Source organism: Olea europaea, unplaced genomic scaffold (genome assembly GCF_002742605.1).
Source record: "Olea europaea var. sylvestris unplaced genomic scaffold, O_europaea_v1 scaffold1447, whole genome shotgun sequence".
Classification (NCBI taxonomy): domain Eukaryota; kingdom Viridiplantae; phylum Streptophyta; class Magnoliopsida; order Lamiales; family Oleaceae; genus Olea; species Olea europaea.
The window spans coordinates 60,849-78,636 of NW_019232015.1; the positions used below are offsets into that span (position 1 = coordinate 60,849).

Here is a 17,788-nt window from a genome sequence, read left to right on the forward strand (position 1 = left end):
TTTGGATTTTCTAGTGACTCTGATAAGATTCTAACTGGAAGAAGATCAAAACACAAAACTGTATTGAATTCAAAAGGGATTACAGAGAATACAAACAGAACGCCAGTAACTAGACTCTCTTTAACTCTCAAATTGCCTACCTATCCCTTCATGCCTACCTCTATAACCCCCCACTTGCTCTGTAACAGAATGCCGCTATTCTCTTTTAGTTGCTTCTCAATCCTTCTTGTTTCTTCTAGCATAGGTATACTTGATAGGTGGCCTATCAATACCCCGGGGATCCAAAGACACCTTGTCCTCAAGGTGGAAGTGTGATTCAACTGCAAAATTTGGAGTATCATGTATCTGAATCCTTTCTTTGGCACGAATCCATTCCGCGGCCAATGTAGAAAAGGAATATTTCAATCCAACGGATAGGGCCAACTAACTGACTATTGGTAGTATAGTGCCCAAGCAAACTCCATAGCCCATCGTACCCAACCACAAAATTTCCATGTGCTGCAATTTGTTGGTCGGAATAAACTTGAGGATAGCCCCACCCTCCAGCATCACGACAATTTTCGGGTGATGAATCGGGGTTCTCTCTGACAGTCACTGTTCGTGTGTAAAAAGGTGCGCTAGTCTTCATCTCTCCATGAATTGTCCCTGATTTCCATGCTGAAAACTTCTCAGAAATATTAGTCTCCGAAACACTCCTAATCCATCTCTATCCATAATTGTATTCATGGCAATCTTTTGGAAGATTAAGTGCTGCTACAGTTTTCTTGATTTCTTCAATTGACTGCAACATCTTAGTCATGCCCTGTTTGAGGTGTGCCACTGACCTCTCTATGCCTGATAAGCACCGCATCTCAAATTTCAATTCCTTCATCTTCTTCTCCATTACTTCCACTCTGATTTCTATCTTCTTTTGGGCCATCAGATTGAACATTTTCTGATACCAATTGATAAGGTTCTAACTAGAAGAAGATAGAAACAAGAATTGTATTGAATTCAAAAGGGCAGTAACTAGACTCTTTTACTCAAATTGCCTACATATCCCTTCATGCCTACCTCTATATATAACCCTTTCCCTAACAGATTAATTCCCCCCACTTGTCCTGTAACAGAATGCTGTTATTCTCTTCTAGTTGCTTCTCAATCCTACTTGTTTCTTCTAGCATAGGTATACTTGATAGGTGGCCTATCAGATTCTTATTTAAACCTCCGTCTATTTCCTATTAAGTCTAGTTAACATTTAATTTGAATAGGAGGAGGAGGAGGAGGAGATTGAGCGGGAGCTTGCCGATGTGACATTCGAAGAGCTGCTGAGAGCTCGGTCTGATGGATCGGAGATGGTGTACAGGAAGCCCAATGCAGAGAAAAACAGCAGCCGAGCCAATAAGAACAGGTTTTTTCTTGTCATGATTGCTTGAAATATTTAGACTTTTGTGGTTTTGTAATATTATTTGCTAAATTTTTATTACTGTAATTGTCAAGACCTATGGAGATGAGCAGCAAGAAGCCTGTCAGCAGATTCAGAGAAGTCGTCCAAGTTCCAAAGAAAGTGGGTTTTATTTTCTTTTATTATTATTATTATTTTTGAGTACAATGCTGAGGGGAAATGGTTGGAAGGATTCGAACTGCCACCACGAATGTGGGAAAAGCCTACAGATGCCACTAGACCAACATGCAACGGTAGAATTTTACTATTTTGATTTGTCATGCAACCGGTAGAATCTCGAAATTTAAACATCTGTATTCTGTATAATGGATACTTAAAAATGTAAAAGTGGTAATAGAAAAATATTGTGATGTCATGGTTTGTTTGTGTGACTTTCTTGGGAACCTGGAATCTACTTGCTCTGTTCGCACAACCACTTTAGGCCCTGTTGGTAGTTTTACTTGCATGTTGCAAAGAATTATGTTTCTCGTTGTATTTTGTTCATTTTATAGTTACATTGTCACTTATTCTTGCTAAAGATCTTCTCGTTGTGGATTTGCAAATATTATTTTTGGTGAAACCATTCAGTATGTATGTATGAACAAAAACTTTGTTTAATGCAAATTCTAATAGTCTTTAGATGAAATTAGCAATATAAGAATTACTTTTGCTGTAGCTTCATCATTTTCTGATTTCTTTTACCCTGTCTTTGCAAAAGCGCTCTGCTTTAAATTGATTTGCACTTTATTTCAGGTGGCACGTGATCCTCGTTTTGAATTATTGTACGGTGAACTTGATGTAGAAGGGTAAGCTTCATTTCGTCAGACACTCCTATTTTGCCGACTGTATGTAAACGCATGCGTGCACATCTGCACACTTTGAACGATTTTAATTGATATGATTATGATTCGTACATATTTGATGGACCATATTTGATCTTGATAGTAGAATATAGGCATAGATCTATGAAACTGTTACCTTTCGGGAAAAAAAATGTGAGTTTACGTTAAAAGCTTAATTATAAATCTCATAAATCTTTTTTGATCATTTTTCCCTGCCTTTTAAAATGAACAGTTGCTTCCATTTGTCCTTTCAATTTATTTATTTCAAATCTAGAGTCCATCTAAGGTAGAGGCTTGTACATCATATTTGGTTCTTAAATGGATGGACAATAATGAACTCTGGCAAGTGTACTCATTCCTTCCATCACGGAAGCTTCTTGTGCTTTGCTTTTACCTCGTGTACTCATTCCTTCAATTGGGGCTGCACTACGGCCCCTCACCTCATTTTCCAACTTAGTGCCATGACATTCCTACGTCATGCCAAGCCTCAAGTCACCTCCTTGCGGTCCGTGACATATGTCTGTATTCTGGTTGCTTAGTATGCTATTAGTGTCTGTTAGCTTGGCTGGACTTGAAAAAGAAGAATTTTTTATTTCCACTCGAGTTTCTTAGTATTTATCTTGTGGTACAACTCGGAACTTGAAAAATGAATTGCCTGCTGAGAAAAAGGTAGCATTTCGGTGTTTTAAATAATTATATGATACTGCTTTTGTGTCAGCTTCTGCCAAATTGATCACTCTTTTTGGCATCTGTAGGCATTAAAGAAAAGGATGAAAGAAGAAAAAGATCCAGAAGTTATAATTGAGCTCAAGAATCGTATAACTCAGATGGTAAGTGCTTTTACTATGAATGCCTTTCAAAACCAGATATTCAGCAAGATTTCAGCAAGATTCCTTTAGACTCCGAGAGATAGTGTGTATAGGTTTGTAAACAGGGGTTTCCTCCCTTTTGACCTTAGTGAACTGGGGAAATTGTACCATTGGTCCCCTACTAATTGCCCTAGTAACAATTTGGTCCTCAATCTTTTGCTACAACTGCACATCAGTCTTCTAGATATATACCATCCAAATCTTTGTTGAATGTTCATATGGGCTTCACATGTCGAACTTTAAGAATCTAGTTTTGTACCGGGCTTGGATTGTATCCAAAAATTTGACGTGTCATGTTTCCACAGGGGCTACATTATGATTTGTAGAAGATTTAGATTTAGATTTAGACCAGTCTTATCAATGTGGACTGATTAATTGAAATGTAATGCCTTTCATAGTTGCTTATTACGGCAATCGCCCTACGTGGCATACGCATGCAAGTGGTTATTTAATGTATTAATATGGTAGTTTTTTTTTTGTTTTTTTTTAATTGACTAATGTATCAGATAATCACCAGTCACGTGTGGAAGATTTAGATTTAGATTTAGACCAGTCTTATCAATGTGGACTGATTAATTGAAGTGTAATGCCTTTCATAGTTGCTTATTACGGCAATCGCCCTACGTGGCATACGCATGGCAATTGGTTATTTAATGTATTAATATGGTAGTTTTTTTTTTGTTTTTTTTTAATTGACTAATGTATCAGATAATCACCAGTCACGTGTACATCACGTAGGGCGACTGTCGTAGTGAGCGACTGCGAATAATATTATTCTTAATTAAAGGTTGGGGACAACTTGGTTGTTGGAAACCATGATGCAATTTCCCTAATGAAATATTGACTTGTTCTTTAAGGAGGTGATTTGGCGCTTTATCTAGTCAAAGCCATTGTTGTTGCAGCACAGATTCATATCCCTTAATGTGTATGCTCGCACCTCAATTGAGTTGTGATTGTTGTGTTTACAACTCTTCTAAATTCTCTCACTTGCCAGGATAGAGAATTGAAATCTGGAGTAACAAAGCGTACCGATAAGGAAATTATAGCCGAGCACAAGAAGAAAGAGAGAGAAGCTGCAAAGAAAGGGGAACGACCTTATTATCTGAAAAAATGTAACTCTCCTTGCTGTTTCCCTCCCTATATTTATCTCGTCCTGTTGCTGCTCTCAATTGTGAAAACATAAACATGCATCAGTCAATTATGTTCACAGTTTTTCAGTTGCTCTTGTTCATTCTGGAATAAATTGTCACTCTTTTTTTCCTGATCATCTTTCCATCTGTTTTTGTTGTAACCTCATAAAGTATTCAAAACACACTAATAAATAGCATATTGGAAGAAGAGGATACAAATACACAATTAACCTGAGAAGAATACCAATCATTAGTTGATTAAATTGTATAATCTTTCTTCCTTGCAGCTGATATTAGGAAGCAAAAGCTCATCCAGAAGTACGAGGAACTCAAGGTAGTAGCAATTCTCACAATTTGCTTGTAAATGCTCTATAACTATAATGTTCATGTCAAATAACATGTACTTTTGTGATCTGTTAGGGGGCTGGCAAACTCGAGTCTTTTCTTGACAAAAGAAGAAGGAAGAATGCTGCAAAAGACCACAGATACATGCCATATCGACGTCCTACGGAGCAATGAAGCGAATAACGCTAATAATTCTATTGCGACTGTACATGCATAATTTTGGTGGGCTTATGGGCTCAAACATCGCAGCTATACCAGTTTTCCTGTCGTCCTAATGGGGCATGTACACAGTACACAGAACGAGTATGAATTTGGAAAGGGTTTTGTGTTTAAAAATGAATAGGTCTAAAAGTCTGAAGATTTTGATTGTACTGATTCTAATTATGATTTTTATGCCTATTTTGTGCGATAATAAAATTTATTTTATTTGATTTGAGAATTTATAAAATTCATAATGCATGTTTTATTACGAAACCAGATGCCTATAAAATAATTCGTAGGCTAGATTAGATTTTGCGAGGAATTTTCATTGTGTTTTATGCCGTTGGGGCGCAATGAATCTATTTTCTGCTTTCTCACATTTGGTTGGGTTGTTGTAGGATCATCATCAGTGTGACTTTTACCGAATATGTGGATAATGAATTTATCATAAGTATTAGATTAGAAAGTATGTTCGATTAAAAAATTGAACTTTGCCAAACAAGCACTAAAGTAAAAAGATAAAGAGTAAATGGTATTCTTGTCCCTGTTTGGTGGGGATTAAAAAAAGTTGGCAAAATGTGTGATTGAAAAGTTATGGATCCCGTGAATATGTAGTTAAAATTAATTTTTGACTTTGATTTGGATTAAATTTGAGTTTTAATTTCTATCAAACAAATGCTGGTGGTTTCTTTATTCTAGCATTTAATGTTGTTGAAAGTTGATAAGAAATGCCTCGTGTTTAAAAGACCATTTTCGAAAGAACGACTATTAGATGGTGATTCCCCCTTTCTATTGAAGGAGGGAAAGCAACTTGATCACAAATGCTATCATCTTCAACGCCTCTTCTGTGTCATGTCGATATGCAGTCATACCTTCTCCCATTCTTGATAATGTCATACGTTTTTTTGTGCCTCGTACACTAGCTCCAATAATTATATGGTAATGCTGGAGCGCGCCTTTTGCTCCTATGCCAGGTGAATAAAATAAATAAAATCAATTTTATAGAAAAAGGAGATCTAGTCATTGTACTCTTAAGTTCATTTTCGGAGAGATTATGGTAACACGACATCATTCATTGCAGGATTAATATAAAATCAAGGGTACATTAGAAAGTTGAATTTTAACTTGAGACAGAATTAAACCAAAAGGATAAAAAGTGATTTATCGCTACCTTGCTTGATAGGGATTAAAATTAATTTTTTCTATAAAAAAGTTAATGAAATGTGTGATTAAATGTTACGAGTCCTATGAAATATATGATTAAAATAAGTTATTGAATTTTACTTAAAAATTTTAATCCTCACCAAAAGAGGGCTTATTAACATTTTAATTTTCTGAATACAACAGTAATAGGATCCCGATTAGACCTTGAACACGTTATGATTTAGCACCAAACTTGAGTCCTAAACAAACCTTATCTTTAGTTGTCTTATAAGAAATCCCTTTATGTTTAAAATTATTGAACTTTTAGGAGGAATATTAATGTATCTCAAGAAATGTATGAATAATGAATAAGTAATAGTTAGGAATTTATAAATAAAATTACTGTTTAACCAAATATAAAAAGAATATTGTTATTCAGTAAACGCAAACAAAACGTACTCTTAATTTTTCTACATTCTCTTCTTTAATGCACCACTGTACCTTTTTCCCTCGATAACCAAATGACATGCTTGTTAATGTAAATTGAACAATGTCGGATAAAAAATTGAAAACTAAAACCTTGTTAACCATATCTTCCAACCATAATACCATATGGACTATTATGCACTAGACATTTACTAACTCCATTTGAGCCCCTTTTTTTTGGGATGGGGGGGGGGGGGGGGGGGTTTTTGAAAAAAAATTTTTTAAAAAATTTTTTTTTAAAAAATTTTTTTTTTTTTAACTAAGTCAGCATCAAAGTAATAAAGGAAAAGAGTAGAACAACGCTTCAAAAGATACCATTCTTGTAGTTTAGATTCTAACTATTTGATTATCATCAAATAATTTAGTAACCTTAAAAAAAAATTTTAAAAAAAAAAAAGTTTCAAAAAAAAAAAAAAAAAAAAAAAAAAAAGCTCAAAAATTGGCTAAATCTTTCTCATTGTAATTCAAGGACTCGAGATAGGCAGTGTTGCTGTAAAGAAGAAATACCAAATGTGTCGTTTTGTATTAGATAACCTTCAAACACCAAATGAAATGAGTATTTGAATAAGGGCAAAATCACAAGAAAACCACTACTCAGAAAGTGCAGAATACAATGGAACGAACAAAATGTGCAACACACCCTTTTGATCACTTTTCCACGCACACGCATTAAAAGAATCCAATTTAGGAGAAGCCGAATTTTCAAATGCAGTCTAATTGGTTTCCAACGTACTAATCGAATATTTTCTTGACCCCAGCAACACCGAGATGCCATTGACACAGTTTTTGCTAGCAATCGGCATGCCAAATTATCTTCATCAATCATGTCATAGTCCATCCCGATCAAAACAACAAAACCACAATCCCGGCTTAGAATAGAAGATATAAACTAACGGTTTTCTATCAAGTTCACAAAATAAACAAAGCTATATTGACTCCAGATACAAGGCCTCTTGCTTGCTGGTCAAACCCAATTCATTAAAAGTCGAGTTACGCTCTCCATCACTAAAAGCACGTCGAGGGTACGCTCTCACCTGCACATGGGAAAACCGTTCAACAGTCAGAATAGCTGAATCCATGCACATCATATAGGGTATTCACCTATTTCATTTACCCATATTTAAGTGTGTCTAATAAATGAAAGAAAATTCAGAGAGAATTTTCCCTTTTGTCTTCAATCTAGACATTCTCATTAACTAAGACAAAGTTAAGACAATTTTTAGCTCCTTTAACCTCTCTTCCCATTTGCAAGAGTTTCACATGATTTAAGCATATTCTTGACTAGTCAAAAACATATCCCATTTATTTATGTGATGTGCATTTTCTGATGAAGGAAAGCCGATTCAGATATTTATTTATGCGGAGTACATATCAGATGAACGAAAGCAAATTCTATCTCAATTGCAAAGGCTTTGGTAAAATTAAGATTAATTATCTACAGATTTCAAGAGAGACTCTTCCACAAGTCATTCATAAACATGATTACAAGCATAAAAGCAACATTTTTTTTTGGTTTCTAAACAAGTTCAGATTAATTACTTCTCATGATAAAGAAATTATTTAATTCTGAAATTAACTCTCATCTCACTGTCGAAGAAGTAACTTAGTTATTCAAATTTAGATTAAGTTCATATAAAATTTACTTATTTGCTTATAAGTAAAGTTCTAAAACTTAGCCAAAGATATTGGCACCTATGCATATCAGTCAGTGAATGGCATTTTGCTTAAGAATCAACAGAAAAGCATATCAGAAGGTGCAGGATAAGGAGAGGAAAGAATTTACCAATCTGTAACTGCTAGGTTTGATCCCTCTGCCAACATCAATGAAGTCAAAAAGATACTGCAAATAAACAACAATCAACTCAAGTCATATCATAAACCACTGGATCATTGCAAATCAAATGTTGACATCTATACCTGAAGCTTGTCTGACTTGAGAAATCTCCGACCTCTCCTACTGCCATCAGGCATTCGCACAAGAAGAGTAACAGCATTCTCATCATCTGATGTTGGTTCCAGAGGGAGGGAAGCTTCCTTTGCTGCTAATTGTCTCTCAATTTCCTGGCAAGTGTTAAAACATCGATCCAACTTCATGTCATTTTTGAAGAAATTTTTAGTAAGAAATATGCAGATGGAATCAAAATCTACCTAACAGAAGAGCTTGAATGCACGCTACAAAACCTTAATTGATATTGGAAGTCTCATGCTGTCATGCATGGAAGCATAAACAGATAAGACTTGAAATTTTACAAGATTCCAAAGAGTCAAATACCCGAGGGCAAGTTTTATCAAATGAAAGAATAATAAGATAAGTTTGCTTAACAAGAAGAGGAATTAGGTACTTAATATGTGGCAGGATTCACAGCAAACCGCAACAAGTTTAGGCTGAATTTTATACTTTCCGTTATGCGAGTAACCCAGTGAATTTTTTTAATTGGGATGTCTTATGTTTTCTGAGTTATGGTTATTTTGGTCTTCTTAGTAATGGCAGGACACGAGAACTTTCCATAATCCATGTGGTTATGGCCTTAAATTAGTCGTTAGATGATAGTCCAATCCGTTAGGAGTCTATAGTAGTGCTGGAATATAATAGTTAATAAAGCTAATTAACTATTAGTTTCCTGAAGTTTTATGTGACATGTCCTGATAGTATTACAAAATGCAGCTGCTGATAAATAAGTATGTATCCTTTTCAGCTCAACAGTTTTCAGCTCAACAGTATGATGGATTATATTTGAGAACTGGAATTTGACAATAATTTGGTACAAGGTAGTCACTTTTATGTTGTTAAGTTGTTAGCAGTAAGTGATACAGGCAGAGGAAAGGGAAGAATAGCTGACTTGGCCCATTTCAAGTTAGATCCCAAACACATGAATAGTATCAGTGATGGATCATTTTACCTATTTTTGTTCACCAAATTGCATCTAATGTAAAGAAGACAATATGATTTAAGAAACTACAGGTCCAGGTCTCAATTAGCTATGACTTCCTAGAGCAGCTAGCTTATGTATACTAAAATCACAGACGTCCATGTCTCTGGATAAAGTTCCTCCAACGTGTTTTTGTTCGTCTCGGACCAACTCCGTAAAGACAAAACATAGCATCACCTATGGTCAACAATTAACCTAACAAACTTGGCAAGAAAAATGCTGACCCACACATAAAATTTAGTAATGAAACACAGTTCAATCAAAGACAAGGATAGGTGCTCTCCATACGCGCTTTTCCAAATTTTCAGAGCAGTTACCTGTTCCTCTTCCATTTTTCTTCGCAATTCCTCCTCCTTGCGCTTCTCTTCTGCAAAAGCAGCTTCAGCTTCTTCCCGGGCCTTCAATTCCTTCTCTCTGTCAACTTGCAATGAGGCAAGATACTCATCATCCTGCATGCAAACATAGGTTAAAATCATGGGACAAACTGATCTACCTCTACTGCAAGCACACTAAGTGAACCTGCTGTTCCCGTATCAATCGCTGTGCAGTAAGAGAAGGAGACGGAGGACGAAGCATATGCCTTGGGTGAGGACCCATAGGTCTATCTAAACCATTCTGCATGAGTGGACGAGGTGCATAAGGGACATGATATTCGCTTCCTTCAGGAATTCCACCAAACATTGCAGCCTCCAGCATTACTGCTTCATCATGTTCCTCAGATGAGATGCCACCCCACTTTACACAAATGTACATAGGAAGCTTATGTTATCAGTATTTGAAATGCAGAAAACAGTCAATTTGAGTTTCTAGAAGATCATATAAAGTTAAAATACGTGAATATCAAGAAAAAAGATGTTACCTCATCAGACGGGAAGTCACTTCCATTATGCTGCATATGACGAATGCTATCACGCTGTTGAGGACTTGATGGTGGGTTAACATCTACTTTGACATTTTGGGTAGTAGTGTCAACAGAACCTGAAGATATATGTGATTGTCTCCTCCCATGCCTAACTAGTGGATGCTCTTCTGCATCTTCTGCTTCATCTTGAATGGATGGACTTCCAACCTCCAACCAAGGTTGCCTACAGATATTTTGTCAGAAGATAATCGAGATACCCAACAGGTATGTTTGAACATTTATGAGCAATGGGAACATAAGAGGCGAAAAGATACTCAGAATAGTTACAATTGGGAGAATATTATCAATACATTGCCGTCAAAGAAAGCATATACCTTGGAGTTGAGGATGTTAATTTGCCCAATTCCTCAACCTCAGCTGATTTCTGATCTTCCCGTTTTGACCCTCCAACTTCTCCTTCCAGTTCTTGCGGCACTTTCTCTTGCTCAGCTGTCTGAACTCACTTCATGTTAACAGGAGCAACAACAAAGATTCACGAAGTTGGCAAAAAGCAGAGAAGCTTACCTTCAATGACAAAGAAATTGCACGTGCAAGCTCAGGATCTTCTAGGTGAGACTGCCTAGGCTGATGAGTGGGATTCCTAATATCCTGTATCAGATCGACATGTTTCAACAGTTAAAAATCACAGTCCAGGCTGAAAACAACTTGTACATTGGAACTTATCACATACAAGTTGATCATCATATTGTTGATCTAACATTCTAGCATCCCGTTTGGAAGCCTCAATGGCAGCTTGGATCATTTCTTCTTCTATATCATTGTTGTAGTCGGGAACATCAACAATAGCGGGAATATTTGGTCCACTACGCGTTGTGCTATTTCGTGCCCTATGCCTAGAAGCACGTGTAATTGGTTCATCTGGTACATAATCTTCATCATCGTCGTCATCATCAACTGCTGTGACAGTCCCACGTATTTCTGGTCCATGATGTGCAGTTTCAGTGACATCTTCAATTATAGGAGCAGTACCAGACTGCCCACCAGGTCCATTCCCATCCTTCACTTCAATTGGGATCTCCCTCACCTCTCTTGGATGTGAAACAAAAGATGCACGACTACCAAAACCAGTACCACTATTATATAAAGTTCTGGTGCTGGGATCAAGTAAAGAAAATGGATGCAAATCTCTAGCAGAGGGGAATAATGAAAAAGGTCTGCGAGATTCAGCCAGAACGGGGTCATCTATATCCATAACATCATCCTGAGGAGCAGCAAAAGATGCCTCTTGCGTTCTGAACACAGAGAAAAAAATAATTTAATTGAAGATGTTGAGATATAAAAGTAATCATATATATATTTAAATGGAAAGAATAAGAAAAGAGGAAGATCCCAAAGGACAGGAAAATGCCAACATGTTTCTATCTCCTTCACTGAAATGTGAATTGACAGCCTCATTCAGGTTGCCGTGATGCTCCTGTTTTCAACACAATACATATCATTACCTCGTTAGAAGCAGACAGAAAGAAGTGGAAAGAAGAATGTGGATAAATATTAAAAAGTCACAAGCGGTAGTTTCAGATGTTAAGTTCCTCAAGAGCTGATCTTGAAAGCTTATAAATACAACAGTTGCATAGTTAACTGGACCATTGATAGACAGGACTTTCTTTCTTCTGCACCATGTAATGGCAGCTATGTTTGATACCCATGTCCACAAAAATTACTATTAAATATTTTTCAGTCTGCATCAAATACCAACATATTTAGCAATGGATTGAATAAGATTTATCAAGGATAGAGTATTTTAACAAGGAATGGCGTTCCACTCAACCATCTGAAATTACTTTTGAGTCATTAAGAACAAAAATAACTGTGGAGCAAGATATGAAGAAAAAATGGGGTAGTTTCAATGTACATTTTTTGCATTTTCCCTCTTCTTATAGAAACTGCACAGAAATCAACTAAAAGATAAAAACTATAGCACATATCCATAACCCTAATTTGACAGAATAATACAGCTCCATGGACTTCTCTCCTTCCTCTATGATTTCCTTTTGTCTTCAAGGACAAACTATACACCACAACACCACCAAACATACCATGCACATTTTAACAAGCAGATCTTTGGGGGTAGTTTGTTGGTTTTAAATTTTGAATCATGATAATTGTTCAAGACAAGATTTAAATGAATATAAGTAGCTCCTCTCTAAACTCTCTTAAGTTTTTAGATGAAATAACAAAGAATTAGAGGCAGGTAACTGCTGCCCGTTTATAAAAAAATAAATACTGGCTAGACTTCTGATCAAGAAAATGAACATAGTTTGCATGTGAGAAGGGGGGGGGGGGGTTGTAGACAAGAGTTAAATGTATAAATGTGGCCCATCAATAACAGCTTAAGCTTTTAGCGAATGTTGTTAAAAATATTAGACACCAACAACTTACCATCGAGAAATTATCAAGAAAATTCCAAGTGGATCTCACAAACTTTATCCAAAGTTTTCTTGCTTCTAGTGTCTCATCATATGCATTTCATTTAGGTGACATGCTCACCACAATTTCTAAATCATGACTTAAATTTGTAATTGAAAGAATAAAATATGAGCACAATGGAGTGAAGTGAAAGAGATTACCTCAAATTGAATTACGGATTCATCCATTCTACAATAATTTACACTCTTTTTAACAATAAGCCTATCTCAAAATTTGCAGAACAGTTATCCCATCTAATCTATAGAACAAGAACCAATTGAAAAACTGAGCACATGATATTTATTTACCCTAAAAAAAGGAGCAACTTCCTTCAACTGTACGGAAAAACCCCTAGTATCTCATCAGATTTTTTTTTTAATCAGCTAAGTTAAACACTATAGTACAATCAACTAACGCTCGCAAATTACACTCAACGCCTATATGTATATAATAATAATAATAATAATAATAATAATAATAATAATAATAATAATAATAATAATAATAATAAAAGGAATCGAGAAAAAAAATCCAAATTAAAAACAGCTAAAGTAATATTAATCCAGTATTTTTGAGCGGCGATTTTACAGTAAAAATTACCTCGAGTTTCTGAATAGCAGTGGCCTCGGATACACCAGTGATGCTCATGAGAGTATCAATTGCTTCTTGATCAGGTCTGGACATTTTCAAATTAATGAAAATAAATTTTTACCAAATTAAGAAGAGAATTCGGAATTTTTTTCTCTGAGAAGAATTTTGTGCGTTGTGTAAGATGGGATTAGCGAGAATTATAGGAATACATAGAGGTGGAGACTGAATTGCCTTTCAATTGCAAGGGTGGTTGGTTTGGTAAATATAAATGAAAGTGGAGGTATCTTCTATAATGTTCTATGTCACGCTTTTACTTTCGATTTCTTTTCTTGCGTGCGCTTTTGGGCTTTTATGTAGATTTTGAATACCTTGGGTTTCAAGCAAGCTTCATACTTATTCGCAAATGGAGAAAATTTAAATTAATAAAATAATATTATATGTTTGAAAAATATGGAGGAAAAATGGAGTAGAGACAAGAATAATATCACAATAATGCAACAAAAATAATTAACATCAGAAACTTGATAAGAACAAGATCAAAGACTCGAACGCGTAATCATTGTCCTCAAACTATATTTGCATCCTCTCGAAATTGATTGAGATGCTTAAGGATTTTGGTAAACAGTTCGTAGGATTATATCAAACTTTGTAAAAGATCTAGCACTAAAGCACAAGTGTGATCCTCCAAAATTTTAAGAACACAAGGAAAAAAAGAGTATGAATGTTAATCAAGAATTTGATATTTGATATTGGAATGAATATGGATCACAAATGTTTCTCACTTATTTTTGGCTTGAAATGCATCACCTATATACAGGCCACCATCAATGTGCACGAATTGGTCCAAAATAGTTTGAAAAGCCAACACATTTCGGAGTTGTAACGGTAGGAAACCGACCTTCAACGGTCAATTTTGTATAACTATGCAACTGCATAGAACAACCCAAATAGGTCCCAGAATTCTCTGCAATCGATCTTGCAACTGCATAGTATTAATCTATACGACAACATATAACAAAGTTTTACCTCTAATACCGTTTTTGTTTTTTTCTTCATATTTATTCATTCCATTTTATTTTTTCTTTAATGTTGAACAATATTTCAACAATCCCCTACTTGTTCAAAATTTGAAAAAAAAAAAAAATCATTCTCAAATCATACAATACTCATGCATAAGGACTAGATATCTTTCGATTTAAATTTCATACTCAAATCATATGATACCCATGCATAAGAACTAGATATCTTTCGACTTGAATTTAGTTATAGTGTAATTCAAACAAAGCAAAATTGGAATCAAAGGTAGCCATAGCTTTGAACCAGTTATTCCATGTAATAATACCGGTTCGAACACATACACAAGTAACACGTGTTCTCAAGTTCCTCATAATTCGCTTAGAGCTGTTATGACCTTGCGCTTATCTTATTCGACAAACTTTTAAGAGAGAAGTTTTAACTCTCAATTGAGGCGGCACCACCTTGAAATTTGTTTTTTAGTTGAAGTTCTTTCAGTACATTTGTTACTTTTAAAAGTACTTGTATTTTAGCACTGAATTTCATTAAGAGCTTTAATGCTCAACCCTAATTTCAGTAACAACCAGCTTTATTTTACTTATGAAAAGGTTATTGCGGATTTGAATAATGCTAAAACCATCCCACATATCAAATGACTTCTTTGTACCATTTAAACCCTCGGATTACATTTTGAGTAATGACGGGTAGGGTTGCCGTCATTGGTGGACCTTTATTATGAAAGGAGTTTCAACCCCATACTACTCAAAGTAGATGCCACTAAATCTTTATTTAGTGGTTTAGTTAAAGGATCCACTAAGTTCTCAATTGACTTCACATACTTTAAGGAAATTATTCAATCTTTCATTAATTTCTTTATGTAATCGTGTCTTAGACTCATATGTCTAGATCTTCTATTGTATACCTCATTGTATGCTTTCGCTAACGTGGCTTGACTATCACATGTGATAGGTATTGAAGATATATTCGTCGATCCCAAAGGTATTTCGTAGAAGAGATCCTTAAGCCACTCAACCTCTTTCCCAGTATCCGATAGTGCTACAAATTCAGATTCCATGATTGAGTGTGTTATACATGTTTGTTTCTTTGATTTCCAAGAAACAACACCTCCTCACCCGAGGTGGATTTACTTTTGCCCATGATAGATATCCAACTAGCATCGGTAAATTCCTCCAATACCGTCGAAAATTTATTATTTTGTAGACCCAAGTTCTTGGTTTTCTTTAAGTATCCAAGAATTTCTCCAATAGCCTTCCAATAAGCGTTGCTCGGATTGCTAGTAAACCTGCTAAGTTTGCTTATTGCATAGGCTATATCCGGTCTTGTGCATTGAACTGCATACATAAGACTTTTTATAGCACTTGCATATTCCAATCGAGCAATTGCCCTTCCACTATTCTTTACAAGTTCCCAAGTATTGTTGGACATTATCGAATCCATTTCGTCCTTCATTGCATCCTTCCAAAAGATGCTGTCACGTGAAGTGATAGCTTCTTTATAAGTCTTAGGGTTAGTTTCCACTTGTAGAACAAAAAGAATTATTCTTACAACATTCAACTCATTTCACTCTACTAAGTAAAAGGAGATAAGTTGAGAATCGATTTCATCTAGTCCCAAAGACTTCTCAACCCGAGTTCTCTTGCTTCTTCGTGGTTCACTAGATTCATCAACATCTTTAAAAGACATTTCATCACGTGTGCCACTTGAGTTAGTGACATATTCAAGATTTTCCCTCAATTCATTATTCGAAGATAACAAATCCTCAAAGAACTCTACATCATTGTATTTGATAATCACATTAGACTCCAAATTCAGTAATCTATAAGATTTGCTATTATTCGTATATCCCACAAAGGCACATTTAATGCCTCTTGGACTCAATTTGGTTCTATTCAGATTCATGTTCTTGCAATAAGCAAGACACCCCCATACTTTGAAGTATTCAATGTTTGATTTTCTTCATTTCCACAATTTATAAGGAGAAACCTTAGTATGTTTCGAATGAATCCTATTATGTATCCTACATGCACTTAATAAAGTTCCACCCTACAAGTTAAATGGAAACTTAGCATGAATGAGCATGACATTAACCATTTCAACTAAGGTTTTATTTTTCCTTTCAGCTAAATCATTTTGTTCGGATGTCCTAGGTGCGGAACATTGGTGAATAATTCCATGTTGTTCACAAAACAAGTTAAAATTGCTGGAAAAATATTCACCACCTCTATCACTTCTTAAGGTTTTAATTTTCTTTTCTAAATAATTTTTTATCTCGTTTTTGTACACTTTAAACATATCAAAAGCTTCACTTTTATACTTTATCAAGTAAACATTCGTATATCTAGAAAAGTCATGAATAAAGGTAATAAAATACCTATTTTTACCTCTAGTTAACATACCATTCATTTCACATATATCAGTATGAATAAGTTCTACAATGTTAGAATTCCTTTTCACACTATGATAAGGCTTTTTGATCATTTTAGATTCTACACATATCTTGCATTTATTTTCATTATTTCCATCATATGAGATCAATTCACATTTTTTCAGCGTTATATGGTACTTATTCCAACATGACCTAATCTAGCAAGCCGTAATGAAAATAAATTCAAAACATAAGCAAAATCAGTTTTATTCAATTCATTGTCAACAGTACATAATTTAACAATTCCTTCGCAAGAATAGCCTTTTCCAACAAATTTTTCGTTAAGGGATAATACAAGTTTTTCGGACTCAAATTCACTTTTAATGCCTGGTTTACCTAAGAGATTTCCATTAACCAAGTTCCATTCATATCCGAACGTGCAATACATTTGTTAGAGTAACGGTTTTCCCGAACGTGAAGATAATATCAACATTTCCCTTGCTAATTACTTTGGACCGCACTTCATTACCCATTTGAATCTCTTGGCTTCAATCCATCTCATGATATGTTTTGAACAAGAATTTATCATATGATACATGTATGATTGCACAAGTATCATACCACCACCAGGATACTTTTCCTTTGATAGAATTTATTTCACTTATGGTAGCCACAATTTTGTCCTTTTGGATGAAATTCACTTTACCCTCGGAGTTGTTTTGTTTTCTGGGTCTACACTCCTTAGCGCAGTGACCAGATTTTTTACAAACAAAACATCCTCCTTTAGTCTTCTTCTTGGACTTGTTAAAGTTCCTTGAATGCTTCCTCTTGTTGAATTTTGTAGGCAGGTCGAATTTTTCAACAACATTTGCCTTGGAAGTTCATTCCAAAGAGTTTTCACTTTTGTCACGTAATCGAGATTCTTTCTCATTCCGAAGATATTTTTGCAATTGTTCCCAAGAATAATTTTCGGAACTATGCATTATTTTCTTCTGATATCCTTTCTAAGTTTTCAGGAGTTTAGTAATTATAGCCCCCACTTAAAAAGTTTCCGGGATTTCAATTTTCACCGTCTTTAATTTATTGACAATCACTTGCAA

The 17,788-nt window shown here is 35.2% G+C and overlaps 2 protein-coding genes across 3 annotated transcripts in view; one reads left to right on the forward strand and one right to left on the reverse strand.

Annotated features, from left to right (window-relative positions):
• The window catches only part of LOC111376096 (ribosomal RNA processing protein 36 homolog), a 25,722-nt gene extending 20,674 nt beyond the window's left edge, over positions 1-5,048 (forward strand). The window contains exons 2-10 of the mRNA XM_022999024.1: positions 1,257-1,390; positions 1,480-1,546; positions 2,177-2,229; positions 2,379-2,418; positions 2,878-2,934; positions 3,021-3,095; positions 4,129-4,246; positions 4,552-4,598; positions 4,685-5,048. Of these exons, the coding sequence (XP_022854792.1) occupies positions 1,257-1,390; positions 1,480-1,546; positions 2,177-2,229; positions 2,379-2,418; positions 2,878-2,934; positions 3,021-3,095; positions 4,129-4,246; positions 4,552-4,598; positions 4,685-4,783 (690 nt within the window). The 3' untranslated portion in view covers positions 4,784-5,048. The remainder of the gene's footprint in view (positions 1-1,256; positions 1,391-1,479; positions 1,547-2,176; positions 2,230-2,378; positions 2,419-2,877; positions 2,935-3,020; positions 3,096-4,128; positions 4,247-4,551; positions 4,599-4,684) is intronic.
• Positions 5,049-6,978: 1,930 nt separating this feature from the next.
• On the reverse strand, positions 6,979-13,532 carry LOC111376092 (plant UBX domain-containing protein 8-like). Of its 2 annotated transcripts, none has more exons than XM_022999019.1 (11): positions 13,298-13,532; positions 11,644-11,705; positions 10,962-11,523; positions 10,796-10,879; positions 10,606-10,724; positions 10,229-10,454; positions 9,889-10,104; positions 9,687-9,818; positions 8,357-8,500; positions 8,223-8,279; positions 6,979-7,473 (listed from the first exon to the last, which is right to left on the reverse strand). In XM_022999019.1, exons 1-11 carry the CDS (start codon positions 13,379-13,381, stop codon positions 7,366-7,368), a joined length of 1,794 nt encoding a protein of 597 aa, XP_022854787.1. In that variant the 5' UTR covers positions 13,382-13,532; the 3' UTR covers positions 6,979-7,365. The 2 variants fall into 2 exon arrangements, with proteins under 2 accessions (XP_022854787.1, XP_022854788.1); XM_022999020.1 differs by having other exon boundaries at positions 11,644-11,970; positions 13,298-13,529.
• Positions 13,533-17,788: the final 4,256 nt, after the last annotated feature.